This window comes from Xiphias gladius, chromosome 17 (assembly GCF_016859285.1).
Source record: "Xiphias gladius isolate SHS-SW01 ecotype Sanya breed wild chromosome 17, ASM1685928v1, whole genome shotgun sequence".
NCBI classification, from domain to species: Eukaryota; Metazoa; Chordata; class Actinopteri; order Istiophoriformes; family Xiphiidae; genus Xiphias; species Xiphias gladius.
This window is the reverse complement of record NC_053416.1, coordinates 22,553,764-22,576,687: the sequence shown is the minus strand read 5'-3', so window position 1 is coordinate 22,576,687 and position 22,924 is coordinate 22,553,764. Positions and strand designations below refer to the sequence as shown.

General features: G+C 41.9%; 1 protein-coding gene across 2 annotated transcripts in view; it reads right to left on the bottom strand.

The window, feature by feature from the left end:
* spns2 (spinster homolog 2 (Drosophila)) overlaps positions 1–22,924 on the bottom strand; it is a 61,107-nt gene that overhangs the window by 3,189 nt on the left and 34,994 nt on the right. Inside the window, exons 3-12 of one of the 2 annotated variants that reach the window (XM_040150012.1) lie at positions 22,457–22,593; positions 18,522–18,673; positions 15,039–15,105; positions 11,908–12,050; positions 10,813–10,965; positions 10,291–10,480; positions 7,966–8,031; positions 7,341–7,439; positions 3,888–4,051; positions 1,241–1,287 (exon numbers count right to left, since the gene is read on the bottom strand). In XM_040150012.1, the coding sequence (XP_040005946.1) occupies positions 1,245–1,287; positions 3,888–4,051; positions 7,341–7,439; positions 7,966–8,031; positions 10,291–10,480; positions 10,813–10,965; positions 11,908–12,050; positions 15,039–15,105; positions 18,522–18,673; positions 22,457–22,593 (1,214 nt within the window). In that variant the 3' untranslated portion in view covers positions 1,241–1,244. The remainder of the gene's footprint in view (positions 1–1,240; positions 1,288–3,887; positions 4,052–7,340; positions 7,440–7,965; positions 8,032–10,290; positions 10,481–10,812; positions 10,966–11,907; positions 12,051–15,038; positions 15,106–18,521; positions 18,674–22,456; positions 22,594–22,924) is intronic. The other variant, XM_040150011.1, reaches the window with a different exon arrangement.

Below are 22,924 nucleotides of genomic sequence, written 5' to 3'. Positions count from 1 at the left end.
TGTTTTCCAAAGTATACTACAACTTTTTGGATGGATTTCCTCCCTTCAGGACTGCTATTCCCTCACATTCATCAGTGCACCATGCAAATCAACTTGCAAGGCTTTCAAAGGTTCTTGTGATGGGCATTTCATCATACTATTATTTTTTTTAGTCACATTTTTATGTGGTGATGCAGCTGCAAGCACAGAGTGTTCGGAACTGTTATTGATAGAATATTCAAGGAAACTTTGACATTGCAGGTTTGGAACTTGGCCAGCTGCACATGAGTATCATCTAATAATAATAAAAGAGACAACAAAATTCCCATTACCCCTTTCACAACATCTGTGTTTGCCTTTGAAAGAAATCCTGTCTGTGCAAATTTATCATGAAAAAATTCAAAGTAGAATACTTGTAAGCAAGCTCAATCAAACCTTTGTTGGAAATTTAGTTGGAAACTCATAATGTCATACTGAAGAAACTTGAAATGAATGGGAGTTGGTTGCGATAAATGCAGCAGTTTACACGTTCATTACCTTTTTTTTAAGCACTCTATGCACATACAGTATTTTGACATTTGTCAATACAAATAAACCCAGATAAACTTAGAAGGAAATGATTACACAGGGGTAAAACCTTAACCTCTTGGCTAACCTTGATAACCTTTACAAATAAGTCACAACAGTTTTCTTGCCCTTTTAATCAGTGAGTCCGAGTTTAATCTTCTTAATCTTTACTGGCTCCCCATTGTCCTACTTTGCAGAGCCGTCTGGTGTGCCGCCAATTATTGTGTCTTTTTTTCCTTAGTTAATAATTGGACAAGTTTTGCACCATGTGTGTGAGTCTGATAAAGACAGGAAGGAGGGAAGGCAGCTCGGGTCTTGATAAGATGCTAGATAGTTGGTGAAATAATCAGCACTCCAAGAATGCTGAACTCTACCTGAGTACAATGGGATGGGAAATGGTCCATTGATCAGTCATTTGTGTATCATCATGTGTGTCACCTCCAGCGTTCACACTGCCATAAAGCTCTGGATAGCCTCTAGTCAAAGTGTCTTTTAAGTCCAGAAAATCTTGTTCTCAGATCTCTGTGTCTCCTACTGAAAGGAGCTCTACGTGATGCCCTCCAGGTAATGAAGAGAGAGCTTTACAAATAAGGACCCTCAAGGACCTTAAGGACCTTATCAACCATACTTGTAGAACTGCTGATGTGAAAAGCACTAAAGTGTAAAAGCTTCTTTATGGAAGAGGGCAATTTACCTGGTCATACCTTGACTGAGGAGGGTGGGCGTGTAAGCTGGCTCAACCTGTGAAGAGAAAAATAGTTTTAGGAATTAAGGAGTCCCAAAAACCTTTAGAAAGCGCCTTTAAAACCATTTGCAGCATTTATTATTCTCTTTATCTGAGTAATTTCTCTCTTTTTTTTTTTTTTTTTTTACTAATTTGAATCATCACAAGCTAACTGTCTTTCTCTGTGTCTCAATCACACTTCATCAGCATCTGCTGCTCTGATACTGCACGCTACAATGCTCAGCCTGCCTTGACCCACACTGGATCTGTTCTGTCAAGGTGCACTGGCACTGCAGACGAGACAGTTCTGCTCTCACACATCACTGAGTGTAAATGTGGACTGGGCGAATGCGTGGGGAGGCATCATGCACTGAACCCGAGCTATAAATGGCAACCCTGCAGCCAAAAAAAGCTAACAACCTAGAAATAATAAAGAACTCTTTAAGGCTGGAAATAGACAGCCGCGCTCCAGTGAGTAACTCGTTCAGCTCCGCGCCTTTTATAAATAGAGCTGAGTATCTGAGGACACACTCAAAGGAGGAAAAAAAAAAAAAAGCTGCAAAACGCTCTGTAAAATTAGGGAGAATTTATAAATTGGGGGCTTTATACCGTGAATGGAATCTATACATATCACAGTCATGGAACAGCCCTAGTTGTACAAAGTGTGGATGTTGTCATCTTTCTTGGTCCCCGAGGTGCTGTTTGCAGCTCGTTACATAAGAGCCGCTGCTGTTTGAGTTTGTTGTTTTTTTCTTCATTTGGATGTTTGGTACAAATCTGTACAGTTCTGTAGACGCTTTTGATAGACTATGTGAGGTATGCAACAGTATGCTTGCTGTGTATATATACCTGGATGTAATCCAACAAGCTGGTGTATGATCAACCCATTTATAGGTGAGGCATACAGGTAAAGGTGGAAATGAACAAGTCAAGTGTTTTGTTTACAGTCAAGTTTCAAATATCATACACCACTCAGCCACAACATTAAAGCCCCTGACTAGTTTTGATGTTCATTCATTCATCATTAATGTGGTGTATGAATGAAGTATGGGAAAATGTTTAGTATCACTTTCTAGTAAGGCAGATTATTAACGTTTATTACTGCAGACTTTTTAACGATGAATAGAGCTATGGCCTACAGTTTATTAGCCCCTTATAAAGGGTGACTTATCAGAATATAGATGCTGTGTTATCTTTGAAATGTAGTTGTGTAACCTCTAAAACATGATTACTCGAAAGCCGACCTCTACACATCTCTGTTAAGGATCATATTTGTGAAAAAGGACACACAGGAATGACCTTCCAGTGACTTCCAGTGTGTCTGTTTCATATCTGGACTTTTTGACTCCATCTGCTGCTCCATTAGCTTTGCCCCACAGCGTGTGGTGTGAAAGTCAAGGGGTTGTGGTTTGATAAAGTTTGAGTGAACATGTGCCATCTGCCCACACTGTGCAATAATTGGGTCAGATAGCTTGAACCACATATTGGACCACAAAGTATCTATTACCGGCACAACGCCAAGAGTGTTGTTCATTGTTTCACATTTTTTCCCTTTTTTTTCCCTTGAATAGGCCCAACAGAGGCCACAGCACTGCTTTCTTGTGGCAGCCATGAATGTGTGCCTCTGCAAAGGGCCCTTTAAATCTTTATATTAACATTACACTGAGGAAATATTAATGGTTTGGATGATAGCTTGACCCTAGGATTAAAAAATGCATGAAATTCTAAAGTTCCACGAACATTGCCTGATGGCGTTTCTTTTGTTTTTATGATTACAAATAAGGTCTTTATGTTAAGCTAGACTGAACTCCATCTCATCTCCCTCAAGGAGGGGTTTTGGCGTGGGAGCGACCAGCAACAGACTCCACAGGGTAAAGAAAATGTGACTGCAGACAGACGTCTGACATCAGACTGCCATCCTGTCTAAAAATGTCCTTCATCTTCAACAGGAAGGAAGTCATTTCTGAGAGTGCTGGCACCAGGGGAGCAAGTGAATGTGATAAAAAAAAGTGGGAAAAAATAGTCTGAAAGAAACAAGAAGTCATGTCTCAACATCTGAAAGAGGATGAGTGAGTTTGTTTTAGCCTTTTAAGGCCATGGCCAGCTGCATTACATTCTGTGTTCATGTCTTGGTGTTTGAAAGAGGAAAATATGAATGCATGAATGAGAGGGGCGGTAGCTGGTAAAAGTCTAAGGGAGCACACTTTGACAAATTGATGGCTAGAAGAGCTTATGTCAGCTCTGGAGCACTTTCAGCTGACGGGGACTTTCTAATGGCGCATGGGCCTTTCTGAGTCTTGCAGGGTTGGCACCATTGTTGGCATCACTGGGCAGCTTGTCTTTGACACATATCACGCCCCAGCATCAGGCTAAAGGAGCACAGCATTGTCCAGAAAAAGTCTCTATCCTCTTTGTGTCTGCATGGCACTCAATAAAACCAATATTATTGCTGCTTCTTCAGCTTCTTGCACAGTGGTGGTTTGTTTGGCTTTTTGGAGCTCTTATGCAGAACGTTAGCGGAAGATAACTCAAGCAAGTTTTAAATATTTAAAGAATGAATGACTAAAAAATAAATGAAATAATGACTCGTTATTCAAACAATGTCTGAGTCACTTACTGTTTCTCAGCCTTTTCTCTGTCATCCAGGAAAAACAATGCAGTGGCCAGGAAAAACATGCCCCCCAGGACGATGATAAAGGGACAAAGCATGAGGGCATAGCCCAAACTGAGGAACCGCCACAGCGCTGATGTTGCGTAGCTTTCCTGGAGGGCGTCGGAGATCTGCACCCAGGCGTTCCATCACAAATACACAATGACAAACACGCCCCCACCAAAACCATCACACGCACACACACACACACACACACACACAAACAGAGACACAAGAGAAGAGAAATTTTATTCACACAAATTATCCATCCAAAAGTTTTTTTAAATATCCTGTCATGCGCTGACACAATACATTACACTATGCAGGTTACACACTCACAAAAAGCACTCGACCAGATTGAGTTCTGCATGGTTCATCATAGCAACAGCTAAACAGATAAAACACACACAGCATGACGTAAGATGCCCTGTTCTTGTCATAAGCGTGGCAATATTATACTGCTAATAGCTCATATTGCTGCCGATGGCTAGAGTAACACTGACGGTCAGTATGTCGTGCGTGGTGCTGAAGAAAACAACAGCTGGAGAAGAGTGGGTGTGATGTGATCATTTCTACCTCCCGGTATCACTCAAAAGGCAGCTCTCAAACACGCATAGATCACAGCACTGACAATCGTGACGGAGAGGGGGCTGCTTTTAGGAGATTGAGTGGAGGTATGCACAGCAGGAACAAGAGGGGGCTTCGCGTCTGTGTGTGAGTGAGAGTCTGAGCAGCCATAGGTCACCCTGGCTGAAGCACATTGATTATATGTTAGCGTCAGCAGGATGAGATTCTTTAGCTGGAAAACTGCTGACAGGAGGATGTCAGAGGGAGTGTCCGTCTCCATGCAATATTTGTTCATATTGTATGTGTATGTGCAAAACGCGTGAGTACACGCCTGCATTATGAAGACTGTCACAAAATGTGGTGTATGTCCAGCAGCTGTGTGTGTGGCCAATGCATAATCTCTTTCGTCAGGTACAGTAAATTGCCTGCAACTTGCACCGAACAGCTCAGCTAAAAATACAGAGCGAACTGCTGCAAGTCTAATTAGCAAGCCGGAAGGCATTTCTTGGGAGATTGCTGAGAGATTGGTCCTGGCGTTCCCCTGCCACCAACTCTGCCTGTGGTCATGTCTTACCCATGCAGTCTGCTTGTGGGGGGATTCCTATGTGACAACTGCCTCAGTCTACGTGCTGATAGAGGGGGATCTTGGCCAAAGCTCTGGAGAATTTCAGATGTGCTAAATGACTTTTTTTTAACAATAGGGAGTGGTAGTTGTGTGGTGTGTGAGCAGCGAGATCTGAAGGTGTTCCTGTGAAAAGCAACTATGGTGTACTGGAAACACCACATTGGTTTGTAGAGTTGAGTACATCATCTGCAGGTCTGTTTGGTGCCGAACCTAACTGTGAACCAAAAGAACTGACTTGCTCGTTCACTCACTTTCTCCCGTGGTTGCTTCGCAATAACCACCAGTCTGTTTTTTTAGATTCCCTACTTCTGCTCATTCACAAGATTTGTGCCAGTCTGCATGGGGGACTCTGTATCTGCCCACACTCAGTGTGCGTCACGTCAAGTCCATCACACTCATGTGCTAAACCTCAGTTCAGGAAATGAGGCAGTGAGTGGTGAAGCACTAGGAGCATTCTGTGCATCGTCGGGCAGGGGATTGTGGAGGAGTGAGAGACCCCCGGACATTCAGTGTGTTATTCAGAGGGGAGTCATGAACCTAGAGGCTGGATGGAGAAGACCGGGGTGACTTGTGGGGCCATGTCTGGGTAATTCTGGTTGGCAGTGTCTGTGTGTGTTTGTTTGTAGGCTTCATTATTCTGACATTTGGAACTTGGCCTTTGGAATATTGTTGGAATATTACAAGAAAAGGTACCATACAGTAACCTCCCTCTTCCACAAATACTGTAAGGTTGAAACTAGTGCTGCAACTGACAATTATTTTGTTTATAAATTAATCTGTTGGTCATTTTGATTAGTTTATTTTGTTATTACTTTATTAAATCTCAGACAATAGTGACAAAATGGCCATCAAAAGTCCTGTGAGCCCAAGGTGACGTCTACAAATTGTTTTATTTGTCCAACTTACAGTCTGAACCCCAAAGATATATAAAATTTACAATGATTTAAAGCAGAGAAAAGCAATAAATCATCAAATTTGAAGAAGTCCAACCAGCAAATGTGTGGCATTTGCTTAATTAATAACTAAAACAATTATTCAGTTATCAAAATTGTTGATTATATTTTGGCACTAATTGAAACATTTATATCAGCAGAGGTAGAGTTACTTAGACTGAGTCAGACAGCTTTCAACGTGCTGTATCTCCAAATGTGTCAATAGGAAGTTCGTACAATATGACACCGGGTTTTCCGCAGAAACAATACAGCGCAGGCCTTTGAGCCTGATTCCCAGAATTTGGATCTTTTTCAATGCCAATTTTGTTCAGTCTTTTGAAGAAGTTGTCAGCACTTGGAGATAACTTACAGCTCTTTTTATCTGGCTTTGACAACAGTTTAACATTTCCATTTAAGGGAAAAAAAACAGGACACTTTCAGTGTAGCTTGGCAGACAGCTGTGTCTGTTGCCAGCTTGTCAGGCCCTGACAGAGGATCTCAAGGATCAGTTTATTTCACTAATCAAAGACTTCCACTGCCTTTGTTAACATGACCTAGGCTGTGAGCCAGAGGTTAATAAAACAGTATGTAAACACGTAGCACAAGGCAGTCTATTCTCTTTTAGCAATTTACTGGCACCAAATTACATAATAAATACTGATGTAAAAAGTTAAACATTAGGAGATGATGTAGATTGTGATATGCTGTATGCATGTTATGTTACTACAGGATGTGTTTGTGTCTTGTCTATGCAAAAAGATTCTCCCTTCTTCCTGTATGCTCAGATATGGCATTTGGAATGTTTACCTCCATAGAGTTACTATCTAACTTCAGAAATGTTCATTCTCTATTTGGAACGAGAAGAATGCAGCTTGACAGTCTGAAGTGAATGGGGGGCTTACTTTGTGACTTTGACCTTGAGAGGCCTAGTGGCCCAGTAAGACCTGCTCTCATCTCCCGACCAATCAAACACAGTAACATCGGCCCCACCTGGGAACCATGAGATTTACTAGAAAACACCACTGACAGCCTGAAGAGCAGTGTGGTGAAAACACAACTCTGTTCACCAGCCCTCCTGAGACGTGTGCTAAAAGCTCCTCTTGTACCTCACTTTGCACTGGCCCAATTACAGCAAAAGCTGAACTGGAATCTGAAAGCATCGTGTGTGTGTGTGAATGGGCTGCTCACAGATATGCTGAAGCACTACGTTCCAGCTTGGATTTATGAGCTGAGGCAACTCTTAAATATATCACCCTTTACAACCTGATCACCACACATAGTTGCTGAGAGTCTTACCAGGCCAATCAGGTACGGACTTCCCGCATCCCCAAGGAGATGTGACGTGAAGCTCTGAAAGGCGACTGCTGTCGCCCTCCGTGTGGGAATAACGACGAACTGCACACAGACAGGAAGAAACATAGGGTGAAAAATACATGACATTGTGTAAGGTGATGAAGACAGAGGTAGAAAGATTCAGTCAGCCATGTTAAAACAACTCCTGTAGTCGTCAATTATGTACACAGAGTCCACCTTTTTGGGTCAAACAGACCTGTCAGTCACTATAAAAAAAAGCAGTAATGGTCTGTCTCTGTCTCTTCATACCCACCACAGTCTCCACCCTAATTACTAATTAAGGAGCTGGGTGGTAGAACCCCTTACTGGAAGCCTTGGCTCATTCATCCCCGTTTTCACTTTTACATACCAAAACAGACATCCTCTCCATTTATTTTCCTGGGCGGTATATGAATGAGTCTTAGTCAAGACAGTAATCATCGGCTCCACCTAAACTGTAGCCTACAAAGAGTCCACTCACACATTTCACAATCCAAAACTATTTCTAATTAGATCACTGCCATGTGGTATTGTTTGTTGCAGGAAATTCCATTGACCAAGTGAATAAGTATGGGCTCTACGTACTTACCATTAAAATGTCTGCTGTTATTGCCCAGTTCAGGAAAAGCAGCGTCTCTCCTATAAAGATGCAAACCTAAATAAAAAAGAAGAAATTGCAAATTTAGTGGTGCTAATTAAGATCAGCCAATTTCCACTGCACAAAAGACTGGTAGCCAGACATGAAGCCAAAAGAGGAGGGTGCGGATATTGTGTGTGGGAATCCACCGCTGAATAAAAGTGCTTTGGCTGCAGTGGTTTAAGAACATGTTATTATGCTGTGGCCCAATTATATGTGGATGTGCAGGCCTTCATTTTGGTCCCATTGAGCTGAGTATTTAGCCTAAGAGATGAAAAACAGCATGGGATGATAAGGACTGTTTATTCTTGTCAAAGCTGTATATTCAGTGTGGAAACATCTGAACATTTCCTACATTTAAAGCCAGCGGTGAGGTTTGAATTTATGTCCTACTTCTGAATTGCTGGAGCAAAAGATGTAAACTTTAAATAACACTTTACACTTTACTTTTTAATAGCCTAAATGTACATACTTTATGTACATGTTGGTTACTGTATGTAGACAGGGTGGAAGTAGCTGATGTTGCTATCCGGCCACTTTCCTAAAAACAGACCCAGAGGGATTTGGTTGCAGTGGAATCTCATGTATCTGTATTGACTGGTTTCGTCTGGCACAGTTTGACATGGCCGGTTGATGTGTGTTTCCTGCTGGGGAATAACCCTTCTGCCAGTGTGCCAGACCTACAGTACAGCACAGAGGGCTACAGAAGGAGTCTGACAGTGGAGATGTAGACAGGACTGTTCTGAGAGCTGCGAACTAGACACCACGACCAACACGTTGCCTCTTAGAGGATAGAAGACCAGCCTCTCCTCAGATTGGCTGTGAGTTGACAAGACAACAGCTGCACAGGGTCAATCGGCCTCGACAGAGCAGCACCGACTGTTACAGCCACGTCACGCCTTATAATATAACACATCTGTTGGCTCTTTGCCATGAAACCTGAGTTGATCACTTACAACTGCTGCTGTATAGTACGATGATTAAATATTGGACAGTAAAGTAGTCAGAGAAGAAGTGAAGTTACATGTTTGAAGGATTATTTTTTCTATGTTTCCACACAACGAAATACTTTATTCTTGAATGTTAACCTGAGAGAAAATCACTGGTAAGATATAAAACATTTGACAGCCTCGGTCATCTGCACCTCTACCCTTTGTAACCTATACAAAAAAAAAGAAAGCAGGTGTCCCTGACTGCATCAGCAAAAGGAAAAGCCTGGTTCTGTCACACAGTAAATGTATGAAATTGAGTTGGACAGATCTGTAATCCTGTATGGATATGGATACTTCCACATCTCAGGTCTTTCTGGCTGAGTCATGCTACTGTTAAACAACTGATAAACATGCAAGTTTTACCTCATGGAAGCTTATATTAATTTTAATTTGTTGGATCAAAATCATTATTTATATCACTAATTATTTGTCACTAAAGAACAACTTTGTTTAGCAGCTGTTGAATGACTACAGTATATTAACTTGAACGTACAAACATCGTTACATTCATAAGCACATCTCATATATACTGTAAAAGAAATCTTGCACTGATCCAGCAGTCAAACGCAGTAAAAAGTCAGAGGCCAAACTTGCCAGAGTCAGCCAAGGTCACATATTTAGGATATGGAAGTCTGGTTGTTATGTTCCCTTACACGAATGGGAAATATTTTCCATCTTTTCCAGCTTTCCATCATTGGCCAACTTGTTGAGAGTCAGTTCCTATTCTTTTGTCTCTGATAAGAGTGAGAAATGTGTGCTTCGTGAGTCCAACAGCTCAGGGGGCATTTTTTCCGGGCAGTGATTGTTAAGTTGCACCCTTTCCTGCTTCAGAGTGCAATCAGACACACAAAATCTCTGTGCATATGCCCGAGACTCTCAGCTTTTGGCCAGATAAGCTATGAACCTCAGGTACCGGCAGCAGCCCCTGAGGCCATCTCAATCTAACTTGCAATTAAACTGTTCAGTGTGAGAAGTGACACCCATTCACTGCTTCTGGACCTGAAAGGAAAAGGCATTCTGACTCAAACATTAACACCCCCCTGGTGAGCTTTTACAAAGCTTTCACTTGTTAGATTGGTTACCAGACTTTCCCGTTGAATTCCCAGTCGAAGAATTAACATACTAATATCAATCTTCGTCAGGGCAACATTTCACACTGGAGACCTATTGATTCTTGGAAGTAGCAGAAGAAAATTTGACTTAATCACAACTCCCTCCATGGGTCGAAAAAGGAGGCAAGTTAGGTATATAGGTATGCACAAGGGTTACAGGAAATGAGCCTTACATAAGCTCCTATGATGCTCTTCTTTGCCACCACAAAGATGAGGCAGATGAAGATGGCCGAGCCCAGCATGCTGACAGCGCATACGAGCGGGTCGGCTCGCTCTGTCTTCTGGCGAAACAGGCGTGTGGTAGCTGCGCCGATTACCACACCTAACAGCCCTGTCACACAGGTGATCGCCCCGAAGATTATACTAGACCGGAGAGCAGAGAAGACATGAAATAACTGTCATTCCATTTATATATCATGCAACTTTTTATTACATGCAACCATGCAGATGAAGTTCAGGCTATGATATGCACATTTTAAAAAAGGACATTGTTAAGTATGAATTTTGCAAAAATACATACAGCTATAGAATATAATGGCATAGAGTTACCTAAACGCAGTTATTACAGCTTTTTACATGTGATACACAAAGAATGATGGTATCTCTCTCTTTTACAGGTTTCAGATTGCACGAGTCAAACAGAAGCAGCAGTGACTTCAAAGCCTGCGCTCTCTGTTTAGCCATTAACCTCTCACCTGTCTGTGCTACTGCAGATCTCTTTTGTACAGGGCTCTGCTGTCTTTTGCACCACCTGGGCTCTAGCCAGGTACAGAGGGATCCACATACCGAAAGCACCTGTGGCAAAGGACACCGCTGCTGATGCCAGGGAAGAGAACACGTAGCTCCGACTAGACACGAGGAAGCACAAGCGCACACAAGATCAAAAAGGGTGATTATGTTGGCTTACAAAAGAGAGAAAATAAGCATGCTACTGTTATCTATAACACAACCTCAAACATGTCACTTGCACAGACTTTCTCTTTGTAAGAAACAAATAATAAACGATTTTGGGAGATTACCTGGATGGACAAGATTATCATTATGTCAAAGGTGAGAAAATAAGAAATTAAAGCATCTCTGAAATGAAATGGTAAGTAAACTGAAATTATATTTGAAGCAAGGGTTGACAGTTTTAAAATGTCAATTGACAGAAATAACACACTGTTTAATGCTTTTTTCCAGTTCCATGTGAATGTAGGAGTCTGTGTATTGCTAAAAGTCACACTGCGAAGGGGATGAATATGTGCCTGCTCACCTAAAATAGCCCCAATAAATCTGCATGGCTACATATAGAGTTAATAACATTTTTCAAAGAACTGTAGCCCACAGGTCCTACAATAACACAGGCCTACAGTGTCATGGATTCAAAGCTCCCTTCACAGTTCAGAAATATTACAGAGTGGTGGGGAATGAACGATACTTGTTCACTATGTTGACATTTCTATGCCTCCAATAGTTACTGTGGGCTAACTATGAGTGAATGTATGTGAATAAGTGTGTATGTTTGTGTCTAGGGCTCTAGGATAATTTCCATTATCTATTAAACTGACAACCATTTTCTGGAGTAATCGTTTAGACAATGAAACATCAAAAACTGTGAAAAATGCCCATTACAACTTCCTACAGCTCACGGTTATCAAATGTCGTGTTTTGTCCAACTGACAGCCAAAAACCCTGCCTGGCTCTTAGTGATCTGCCTGGGAAATATTGATGACTTTGGGGCTTATACTGATCACTGAGCAGGTAAGAGGCCAATCTCCCAAAACCTTGAGTATCCCCTGAAGCCTTACTTCTTGGCGAGTGCCTTCATATCACAGAACCAGGAGGTGCGGGTCTTGATGCGTCCTCCCATCTGGTCAGCACTTCCTCTCTTTGGTTCAGGGACGAAGAGCAGGATCAGAGTTCCTGCAGTGATCCCTAAAACTGGGGACACCTACCGAGACAAGATAGATGTATAAGGCTTCAGATCATGCTCACACATTATACTGACTGGATATTTGTACTGGGTAAGACCTGGGAGTGGTTTGGAGGGGACAGATGTGAAATGCCCGACAAAGAACAGTGTGTTTACAATCTGAATGGATGACCACTCTGTTTGCCGATACGCCTGACATCCTATACAAGCCCTCTGGAGCTAAGAACGTCCCCCCTGCTTACCCTGCTGGCATTGTGTGTTTGTGTTTATGTGTGTGGACTTGTCTATGCGTATAAGCATACAAGGCTCAAAAAGAGTGCGTTGTGAGTGCCCATCTGGTATTACGTTCACTATCATCTTTTCTTTAATGAGTTAGGTGGTAGCATGTTTGTGCATGTGTGTGTCTGTGTGGGGGAGACAAAGACAAAAGACAGGATGGGATATGTGGGCGAGGATCTCTTCTGAGTATTACAAGTTGCTCACAAAAAACCCATCTGTCTGGAGAAAAACCCATTTATATGCATAAGTATTGTGGTTTCGGTGAAACTTGGTTGTGTGTAGGTGTGTGAGAGTGTCCTCAGGTTTTTCATAGAGGGAGTAATTCTGAGTCTGATGTGGCTCATAACATGGCCGATAATGCGCCTCAACACAGTGGTTATGGTCTCAACGGTGTGAGGATTGCACCAAAACTGATCATTTCCTTCCCTATGTTGTGTCTTCTCTCCAGTCTTCTTCTGCTTGTGTTGAAAAACTAAATTGGATCAACATCTACATCAGAATCCTATTGTATAATGTGCTTTTGGAGAGAGCACAAGGTTTGCTCTTTGACCTTGACTCCCACAGGGCCCATTAGATGGGATGGCTGGCAATGGATGGTTGGCAATCAAACAAATTAGCTACTGCCCTCCCCTGATCCTCATTTCTATGCATCTCCCTTTTGCCTTCTTATCGCCCACATTTTCAGGAAGGTAGCTGGAACATGTAAGGCAAAAACAAACGGAAGCGCTGCAGTGTTTTTTCCTTAAAGCAGGATATTGCCATACAGAACCTGTTTCATGTCTTGGTATTTTTTTTCCTCCGCATGCCACACCGGTGATTAATTGGCTTTGAGATTGTTTTATTGGAATGTCATTGTAGCTGCTTTGGAACAAACTGCCCCGCTCTTTGTTTTTTGTTTTTATAATGTTCCACCAAGGCAAGAAAAAATGGACTTCCTGTTTCCTAAAACCCAGTGAGCTGTCATGTTCAGGAATCTCTTCCACCACCACATGCTGAGAGAATGTTTAATGTCTTCCTTTAAATGTCAGTTGGTTCATAAGAAGAGTCAGGTCATAATATGTTGTAACGATTTTAAACGCTGACCCTGAAGTCAGTTGTTCGTGGGGAGTCCTGTTACGGCTTTCATTGGTCCTCTCCATTATGACTGGTATGTCTTATAGAGCTGTTCACCTCTAAATGTTTTGTCTCAAGTACTCAGTAGCGTCCCAGTAAAAAAGTGCCATGACAACAGTGATTTATGCTCCTGATTTAATACCTGCATCTAATCCTTAGTACACAGTAAGTGTGCCACTGCGAAAAACAGTCCACCAAGCTTTATCTCTTGAAGCAATCCCCTATGAATGTCAGACATCTCAGTACATTTCTACAGATTAATTTCTCTTGAGAGCTGAAATTAGCCTTTAATTAAAAGAGACCCTGCATAGTAGTCCTGGAGCACCTTTGGGGCATTTTGCAAGCCAGTAGATACTAACAAAGGAGTCCTTGTGCCAAGTCAAACTCTTTATTACTGCCCCATGACAAAGCTCAGTGCCTTCTCTAATACACCTTATGATTTCTTAAAAGTCACTGGTTTAAAAATTAACCAGTGTGGGGGACAATATTGCATCAATGCAATACTGGGATAATTTTCCTAGTACCAATGGGTTATTTCGACCCAGTGTTGATGTTATTTGTATATAAATAACTGTTGGGTCACTAGATCAAATAACCCCTTGTCTTGGGTGGTTTTCTACCCATGGTTACCGGTTAAATTAATCCATTTTTACATCGGTGCATTTCTAGTGTGAGGTGATTTTTGCTTTCTCTGAATGACATCTTTTCCTTTAATGCTCACTGGGGCTTGGCTTATTTCCCTTTCCATTGTTCTCTTTTGTTGCAATAGTAAGCTGGTGGTTACTGTTCTCTGATTGCTCTCGTACTTTTTGATGTAACATGAGAACACATTTGCTCGACCAATCACGATACACAGCACCCCTGAATGTACCTGGAACATGCATTTAGTATAGCTGCCTGAGCTGGGCCAAAATGTCCCTCTAGTAACTTCTCCCCAATGCATGTGGAGAACAATGAAAATAAAAGCAGAAACCATAACATACTGACAATGGCTAAACATTACACTTTCATTAAGTTCCTGCAGTGAAAAAGACAATATATCCTGGCTGAAGAAGCACTGACCCCTTGTTATTTCACTGAGGCTTGACATTGATCCTGCTTCACCGGAGATGACCTCCGTGGGTAAAGTGTAATGAAAGCTAAATGTGTTTAGAGCAACTGAGAAAGAAAAAGCTTGCATCAGCCTTGTTATTCAATAGAAACCAACTCTCCTTATTGCAGCCACGGAATCAGAACTGAACTGCTACAGCATATGGATTTTTAGTTTGACCACATATTAGATAATGCTGAGTTAATTTGATGCTAAAAGTTTTTTGAAACATTTTTGGAAAGGCTTCTGCAGAACGCTGCAGACTGAGCTGATCCTGATGTGGATGTCTGTGTGAGTTGTTCACCCTTTAGCTCTCTCTCCTCTGTCACTTCCCTGCAATGTCAGGGCCTGGACTGCCTGTTCGGCCATGTGTCCCCTGGTTCTTCTTCCACCACTGAGTACCCTGACCCTAGATCCATGACAGGCCTCACCACCAAGCCCTGCAGGAAGGGCTCTTCATCTGTTTTTGTGTGCATGTTTGGGTGTGTATGTGCAGTGTTGAAGGAAGATGACTTTGCCCTTACCCTCAGTGCCCAGTGCCAGTCTCCTGCAGCCTCCTTGGCGCTGGATCCCAGGATGTAGCCCAACCCACTGCAGAGAGACACAAAGACTGCATCTTAGCAACACATCATATATATTATTCTGAACCACATTAAACACTGATCCAACATGTTCTCACTCCTAAGTCGATGCTTGGTCAGGGCCCCTTTTGTGTCACTTTTTAACACACTGGGTACCCCTTTAGTGTCATTTTTCAACGTGCAGGGTAGTCTGATAGGAGAGCTATCTCCTAAAAATTATGTTTGTATACAACTAAACTGCCACAGCAAATACATTCTGTATGAAACGTTTTTGCGACCTGATTACATTAATGTGTATATATTTCTATATATATACTGTATATATACACCATTCAGCCAAAACATTAAAACCAGTAATTGGTTTTTAATGTTGTGGCTTATCAGTGTATATAAAGTATATGAATCAATGTCCTGAGTAAGCTGAGTCATGTCCATCACTTAAGCTTATGCCTTCACTACACACATCCTGTTTGTGTTCTGATTAAAGCTGCTTTGAGTGTTTGGGTACTTGACATGGGGAGTTTAGTGATCCAAGCAGTTGTAGCAATTTGGCTAGTTGGTCTATTTGTGGATGTGGGCATTGTGCATGTTGTCACAAATTGCAGGTGCAAAGTTACAGCCCATGAGCCAACCGAGTGCAGTACTAACAGGGTTGTCTGGCCGAAGGCTGTATTGTCACAGTGTAATTGAATTTCACAGCATTTTAGCTGAGTTTAGGGGTGTTTTTGTGTCACAAAGGGAAGTAGCAGTGAAATGCTTTGAGGGAAATGTTAATATATCAGATCAGATCAGATCAGATCAGATCAGATCAGATAAAGTGGCCCCTATGGTGTGATTAGCTTCTCTGTTAGATAGCATCAGCATTTAAAGGACAGAGAGGATTTAAATAGTAAACTGAAGGTATGAGAGGTGGAGGTGCTTTGACTGACAGTTGCGTTTGTGAACATTATCTTCAAAAAAGTAATGCACTAGTAAATAAAGAGCTGGTAAGTCACTGATATTTGTCTGTAATCGTCATGACCGGAATGGCCTCCAGTAAAGCAAATTATTGAGAATGGCCCTATTTTCTGAGTTACCCCCAAATTGCTTCCATACAGGACAGGACAATTCACTGAATGGTTTGAGGAGTATGAAAATAATTTGAATTATATTATATTCCATATGCCATATCTCAACACTACTGAAAACTATGGAAGATTTTTTTTTTTTTTTGAGTAATGGGCAACAGCACTGAGCAACAGCACTGTCCCTCACCAATATCAAATCACAACGACAGACTTTGACTATGGCTTATATCAAACTAATTGTCAGACTTCAGATAGAACTCTGAATTCACCTGCTGCACAAAACTGTCTAGTCCTTGACTATCATCAGTAGGACTAATTTGCCTTGAATTCTGGGTTTAAGTCAAAAAACAAACTGGTAGACTAACTCGTTACTCAATCTCAAGATAGTTTGGTTTAGTAAATGAAAGATGTCCTCACTGCTGTATATTTCCAGTAGATTAGTGCACTCTCTAAAAACTCTTTCCCTTCCTTTTTATCGCTCCAAAACATTGATTGCAAACCACAAATTATGAACCACGTTTTGCTCTGTTTTGTCATTCGGTGTCAATGGTCAGCAGGTGTCGCTGATTGTTACCAGAAATCTTTTTAGACTTTTAAGCAAAATTAAGATTGTCCTAACACTAGACACCATTCTAAAACATCTTTGTGAAACTGGCCTCAAAGGAGGGAATATCCTTTTGGAAAAATGGTGTCAATCCCTCCAATCCACAGGTTTGGAGAATATATGTAGCAATGAAGCTGCTGTGATGGACCAAATACCTTATTAAGACACTTTATGTTGATTTTCCCTTTAATTTGTCACACTTGGAGCTTCTTCCAAAAGTTCGTTTAGCTTCTTCAGGAGTTAAGTCAGTAAATGTCAGTCAGACTTCCTGATTTCTTTGAGCTTGTTGAGCCTGTTTGTCTGCTCGTGCAGAGCCTCTGGCCAGGAGATGCAGGATATGCTTTCCATTAGAATAGCAGATTGGAGCAGTAGATTGATAATCAAATGTAGCAAATGGGACTTTAGAGTGAGTTCTTATCAGTATTGGCAGCTAAAGGGCCCAAACACGTTTAACTGGTTTTACACACACATACTCATGCATCTACACACTCAGAGCAAAGAGGGGAAAAGTGTACGGTTGTGCGTCCACGATTAGTTCTCCAAAAATAACACCACAGTATAAACAGGCGCAGACAGCATATGATATTTCCAGTGAGTGACTAACAGCTAATCTTATCAGTCCACCCAGAGAGTGTTTGGAAAGTTCAACACCAACAATAAAACTTGAGCATGAAAAATATGCTCACATCAAATACCGGCGTCACACAGCGCCCTGTCTGTGGGGCCAAGTTTAAAATTATGGAGTAAAAAAAAGAGAGCAAGGGAATCAATTTCCTGTGAATCTGGTCTAATTCCTGAGGTCATTTCCTGGAAACAGTCATAACAACCTCAGTAAAGACAAACAAGTGTGAGGCTGGATTGGATGTTTGACTGCACTGTACTGGGGCCCACTCTTTCATCGTCTATTGTCTGTGTTGCTGGGCAGTTTACTGTGACCCAAACATTTTGGCGGTTCATGACAAATCACTCAGAGGGCAGTTAGCCTTTCCTTTTCCCATCTGTGTCCAAATAGACACATATGGTTAGTACACTTCATATAACCATTCATCCCTGTATTGTACCCTACAACAACAAATTTAAATGACATATCATAATTACATAAATTTAACATAATGCTAATGTTCGCAGTGTTGAAGAGACTGCAGCACATTTCCCCTTTTCTTAGCTTCTCCTTTTGTCTGATTCTGTGTGCAGACGCTGGAAAGCAGCCCAGCATGCGGCTGTTCAGGGACATGCTGTTAAGCACTGTATATAACGATAAACCTCAAGTGGCTCCTGCGCCGCATCCACCCGTACGTTCATCTTTTATTACTTGGCTTTGTTTGTTTTCTCCCTGTGGCCCTCTTTCTGATTGAATGAACTGAAAAGGCTGGAGATTTAAGCTTAATAATGTCTTCTACTTCCACATCCCCACGCCACATCTCCGAAAAGCCTCCCACCCTCCTTTAAGCTTCACACAACCAATTGTAAGTCCCGCTTTTCTTTCTGCAGAGGGCCTGAGCTCCTTGTATGGCTGCTGCTGGGAAAAAAAAGCCAGATAGGGGTGAGCCTGACGTTCACTATGTGAAGGCATTTTCAATCATCTACACGGATGCTTCTGATTCTTTTGCAACTTTGGATTTAACATGTGAAGAACAGGCTGGATCGAATGTTTAACAGATTTAACATCACCAAGATATATTTCCATGTATAGATCATATAGCCTGTTGTTTCCCAGTGTCTGCCTCAAGAACACAGGATCTGTTTAGCTCTTACCTTCCCAGGGGGATGGCCAGGTAGAAGACAGACAGCATCATGGTGCGGCTGTTATTAGTGAACAGGTCTCCTATGATGGTGGGAGAGATGGAGGAGTAGCTGGACTCGCCGATGCCCACCAGCCCCCTGGAGAGCACAAACAGCCAGTAGTACTGCAGAGAGGGGGAAAGAAAGAGAATATCAGTTCTATTATCACATACTGCAGGGAAACTCTCTGTGAAAGTAGAATGTAAACCCAAATGCCACTTTTCCTGTTCAGATGTCTTTTTCTTCTCCAACTTTTCATTATCAATAATTTCCATTTGGCAAAGAGTTCTCAACTCTACTCTTAGTCCTCACAGTACTTAGTAGCCGGTCTGTGAATGCCTACATCAGGCCTGCAAAGCACATTTGAGGTTACAATAACACTTCATCCACCAATGTCTACTGATTCACTACTGATTTAACAGAAAAAATGTGCTAGCGTGGGATGAAAAGTCACACTGGTGTTGCAGACTGCACTTCTGCTGACACAGCTATCAACCAGATAATCAGAGCCGGACACTTCTGAAACTGATGTACAGGACTGAACAATAGATTAACACACAAGAAATAATCGCAATTGTGTGGTTCTTCATTTGTGAGAAGTGAAGACTTTCACAAGTTTATTCCCATGATATTGCTGCTTTAGTGCACAGAATATACAGGCTGTCACGTTGAGCTTGAACAGCCTTTAAAATGTTGAGAGGTTTTTACACAGGATCCATAAAGTTGGTGGAGGTTACCTTGATCAACCAGAAGTAATTTCAGTTCATGGAACTGTGAAATAGTAATGCATTCAACATTGTTTAGTTGCATTAAATTACCATGGGATATTATCTTCTTTTGCATGTAATAAACTGATATATAAAAAAGGTGAATACTTAAAAGGCTTTCATAGGAGCATGCACACTGGCAGGGGCACCTGTGTAGGCAGCTGGATTTGTAATTGTCTCCATGGCACCCACAACTCGCTAGACACGAACTGCCATCTCTGCTTTTAAAGCTGCAAAGAAATCTGGTTCCCTCACACAGCGGAATGCTGCAAATTGCAAATACTGGCCACTCCATTGTGTACTGTCTGTTAGTCCAGTGAGTAAAATTAGTTGCATGCAGAACTGATGGGGATATATACTGTAAGAATTTTCTTTCTTGTTAGCTTTGTGCGATATTTTTCTGTTTCCACCTTAAACATATACAAGCACATTGTGGGCTCTAATAATGTGAGCCTGGGGTGTGTGGGAGTGTGATAAGGTTACACTCTGTAGGGTGTGTCAGCTGTGAAAAGAGATTAATGAAGGTGCTGTAGGTAGCAGAGGCAGATCTAAGACGATGACCCCAGAGCTGACCTGAGCTCTCAGCCGTCACTCCAGGCCTCATGGAGGAAGGGACATTATGTCATGAGGTCACACTCACACACACACACACACACACAGACACACACACACAGACACACACACACACACACACACACACACACACACACACACACACACACACACACACACACACACACACACACACACACACACACCTCACTGTAGGATGACACTCAAGGGATGCATACCTAAACTATGACATACATATTATTTTCAATGTCACCAGACTTGCTCCAGGTCTGCCTGAAGTTCGTTAGATGCCTATAAGGAGGAGAACATCCTACCTACAGTAAAACATGGTGGAGGTTCTATCATGCTGTGGGGCTGCTTTGCTGCCTCTGGTACTGGAGGCACTGAATGTATCAAAGGAATGGTGAAATCAGAAGATTACCAAGACATTTTAGAGCGAAATGTGTGGACCAGTGTCAGAAAACCCAAAGCACATATCCAGCAGCACTAAAGACTGGCTGAAAAGGAAAAGATGGATTGTTTATTGGCCAGCAATGAGTCCTGACCACATCCCATTGAAAACCTTTGGAGAGGGCTGAAATCCGCCATTGCAAGAGGGACTCCTGCAAATTTAAAAGAGCTTGAACACAAACTAATGGAAGAGCAGCAGAAACTACCAGCAGACATGTGCAAGAAGCTTCTAGATGGCAACATGAAACGTTAAGAGGCTGTCATTGTTGCCAGAGGTTCTGCAACCAAATATCAGTGAAGGGTGCCAATAATTTTGTCTGGGGTACACTTTGCGTTTTTATTATTTCACTATTATGTAAGTTTTGTTTTGTTTTTTTATTTATTTTGTTTGGACACTTTGGACATTTTATTAAAATATTTTAATTATACAAAATTTATTAATTAGCATTTTTTACTGGAGATATTCTAAATTCTGTACTTAAAATTCAGGGTTGCCAATAATTTCAACCAGGACTGTAATATCTTTAGTCTAATGGGTCCTACCAGGAACCCAAACCACTAACAACTTCACATTTGGAAGAGAAGAGCTGTACCTGTACCTTGTACCTGCAACATTATCATAGCTGACTGACACACAAAAGGATCATCAGTCCTCACAACCAGGCCGTATCACAACATTGTAACATTGTAAATAGAGATGAACTTAAATGATAAAGGAAGGGATAAAGGATAATAAAGAAGATAAATGCATGTTATCAAAGAGGCGAGGTTGTTGCACTGCAAGATATCTAGCTATTTGGCTCATTGTCAAGAGCAGTAAGCCACAGACGGCCACTAATATGTTTCAAATTGAAAATGACCTACAAGTTATCATTTGATGACGATATTCTTTAGTAGTCATGCAGAGTAGTATGCAGTAAAGTATCCAGGTTCACTTTATAACAACAAATTTCTTTCTTTCCAAAATGCCCCAGAGTGTCTTAAATGCATAATGAAAGGGCTCAGTTAAGTGGTCGTTAACATTTCATTACATATCATGTCATCTCTCATATGCTGTAGTGCTATTTCATCAGAGTCATCTTCTCTTGTCACATCTGAATTGCAAACTCAAGAACAAGTCTCGAGGACGGAATTTTAGTTCGAGGCAAAGGAATGCGGCTGCTGAGGATCACTCTCCATCTCCTCATCAGTAGTAAGTGGCCTTTGTGTCATTTGTCAGAGAGGAGGAGGCCCTTAGTTTCATCCGAGCCATAAGCAGCCTGAATGTATTTCCTGCTTAGGCAAATGGCTGCCATCTTGTCTCCTAACACATGGGTCTATAGGGGATTTACGTCAAATGATGCCCTCCTGAAACTGTCAACATCTCTGAGCTGTCATTCCCTTCCAAAGCTCTGGGCTGAAGAGCTGCAGCAGTGAACAGGCTTGCTCAGTGGAGAAACAACACTGCGGGGACTCCATGACGCTGCTCAGCACACATGCCATGTGCCGCATAAATTTAGCTAACGTAGCTTTTAATGCCACATATCCCTGCCAGTCGAGCGACTTCAAATTGTCAGTTTGTTGGATTTATATTACAACTGTCATTCAAGGCTGTGCAACGGAGTTGTCTACACACCCACACCCACATGTACATGCGCAGACCCTTTTACAGTATAGTGAAGGCCACGCTCAGCGAGAGGACCCTCCCCAACATCATCGCCCCAAGAATAATGTTATTGCTTAATGTGTCCAACACCGTCCAGCACACAGAGGCTTTATATCAAATCTAAAGCCACTTGTCAAGGGCAGTGAAACTTATCTTCTAAAGCATTGTAATTGAGACACCTCTGAGGGATTGGCCGTCATTAGTTGATTGGATAGAAGCCAGTGAGAGAGAGAGAGAGAAAAAAGACGAAGGGAGATATAAGGAATGTCTACAAAGGCTAAGTGGGTGTCTGACTTAACAAGCATGTCATTTCATTTCACTAGCCTTAACATCAAGCATATCCACATCATAACAGAATAATTAGCTCGGCAGTGAAGCCAGTATCACAGGCACAGCAGCCTAATAAAATAACATCGGAGCTCTTGTGTGGCAATTCTTCTCATGTGTCTATCAGAGTGCATGCAATGCCGTACCTCTTTACGGATGAAGGAGCTCGACAGAGTAACAACAGACCAGAAGAAAATCCCACAGCTCAGGATGACCTTTCTGTTGAAGCGGTCGCCCAGGTAACCAAAGATGGGAGCTGCCACCATGAAGCTGCAGATGAAGACTGCGGAAGGGAAAGGAAAAGGAGAAAATGTTACTGCCAGAGGACACCTCCATTCAACTCCAACCAATTAGGATTCCATTATACTTCACCTGCATTTGCTACAAGAACCCTGGCAACAGACTATTAAATACGGACGACAGAGCACTGGGTAATGTCAGTGAGAAAGGTGATGTGAGTTTTACAGGTTTCAATTTGTGGAGACAGGGGGTGAGGAGTTGTACAAATGTAGTGCCCTACAGTTGGGAGGATTGTAAGAAAAGGTAAAGTACAGTTTGGACTATTTCCAATACAGTAGAGCTTAAACGAGACAGGGGGATAAAAAAGTGGGCAA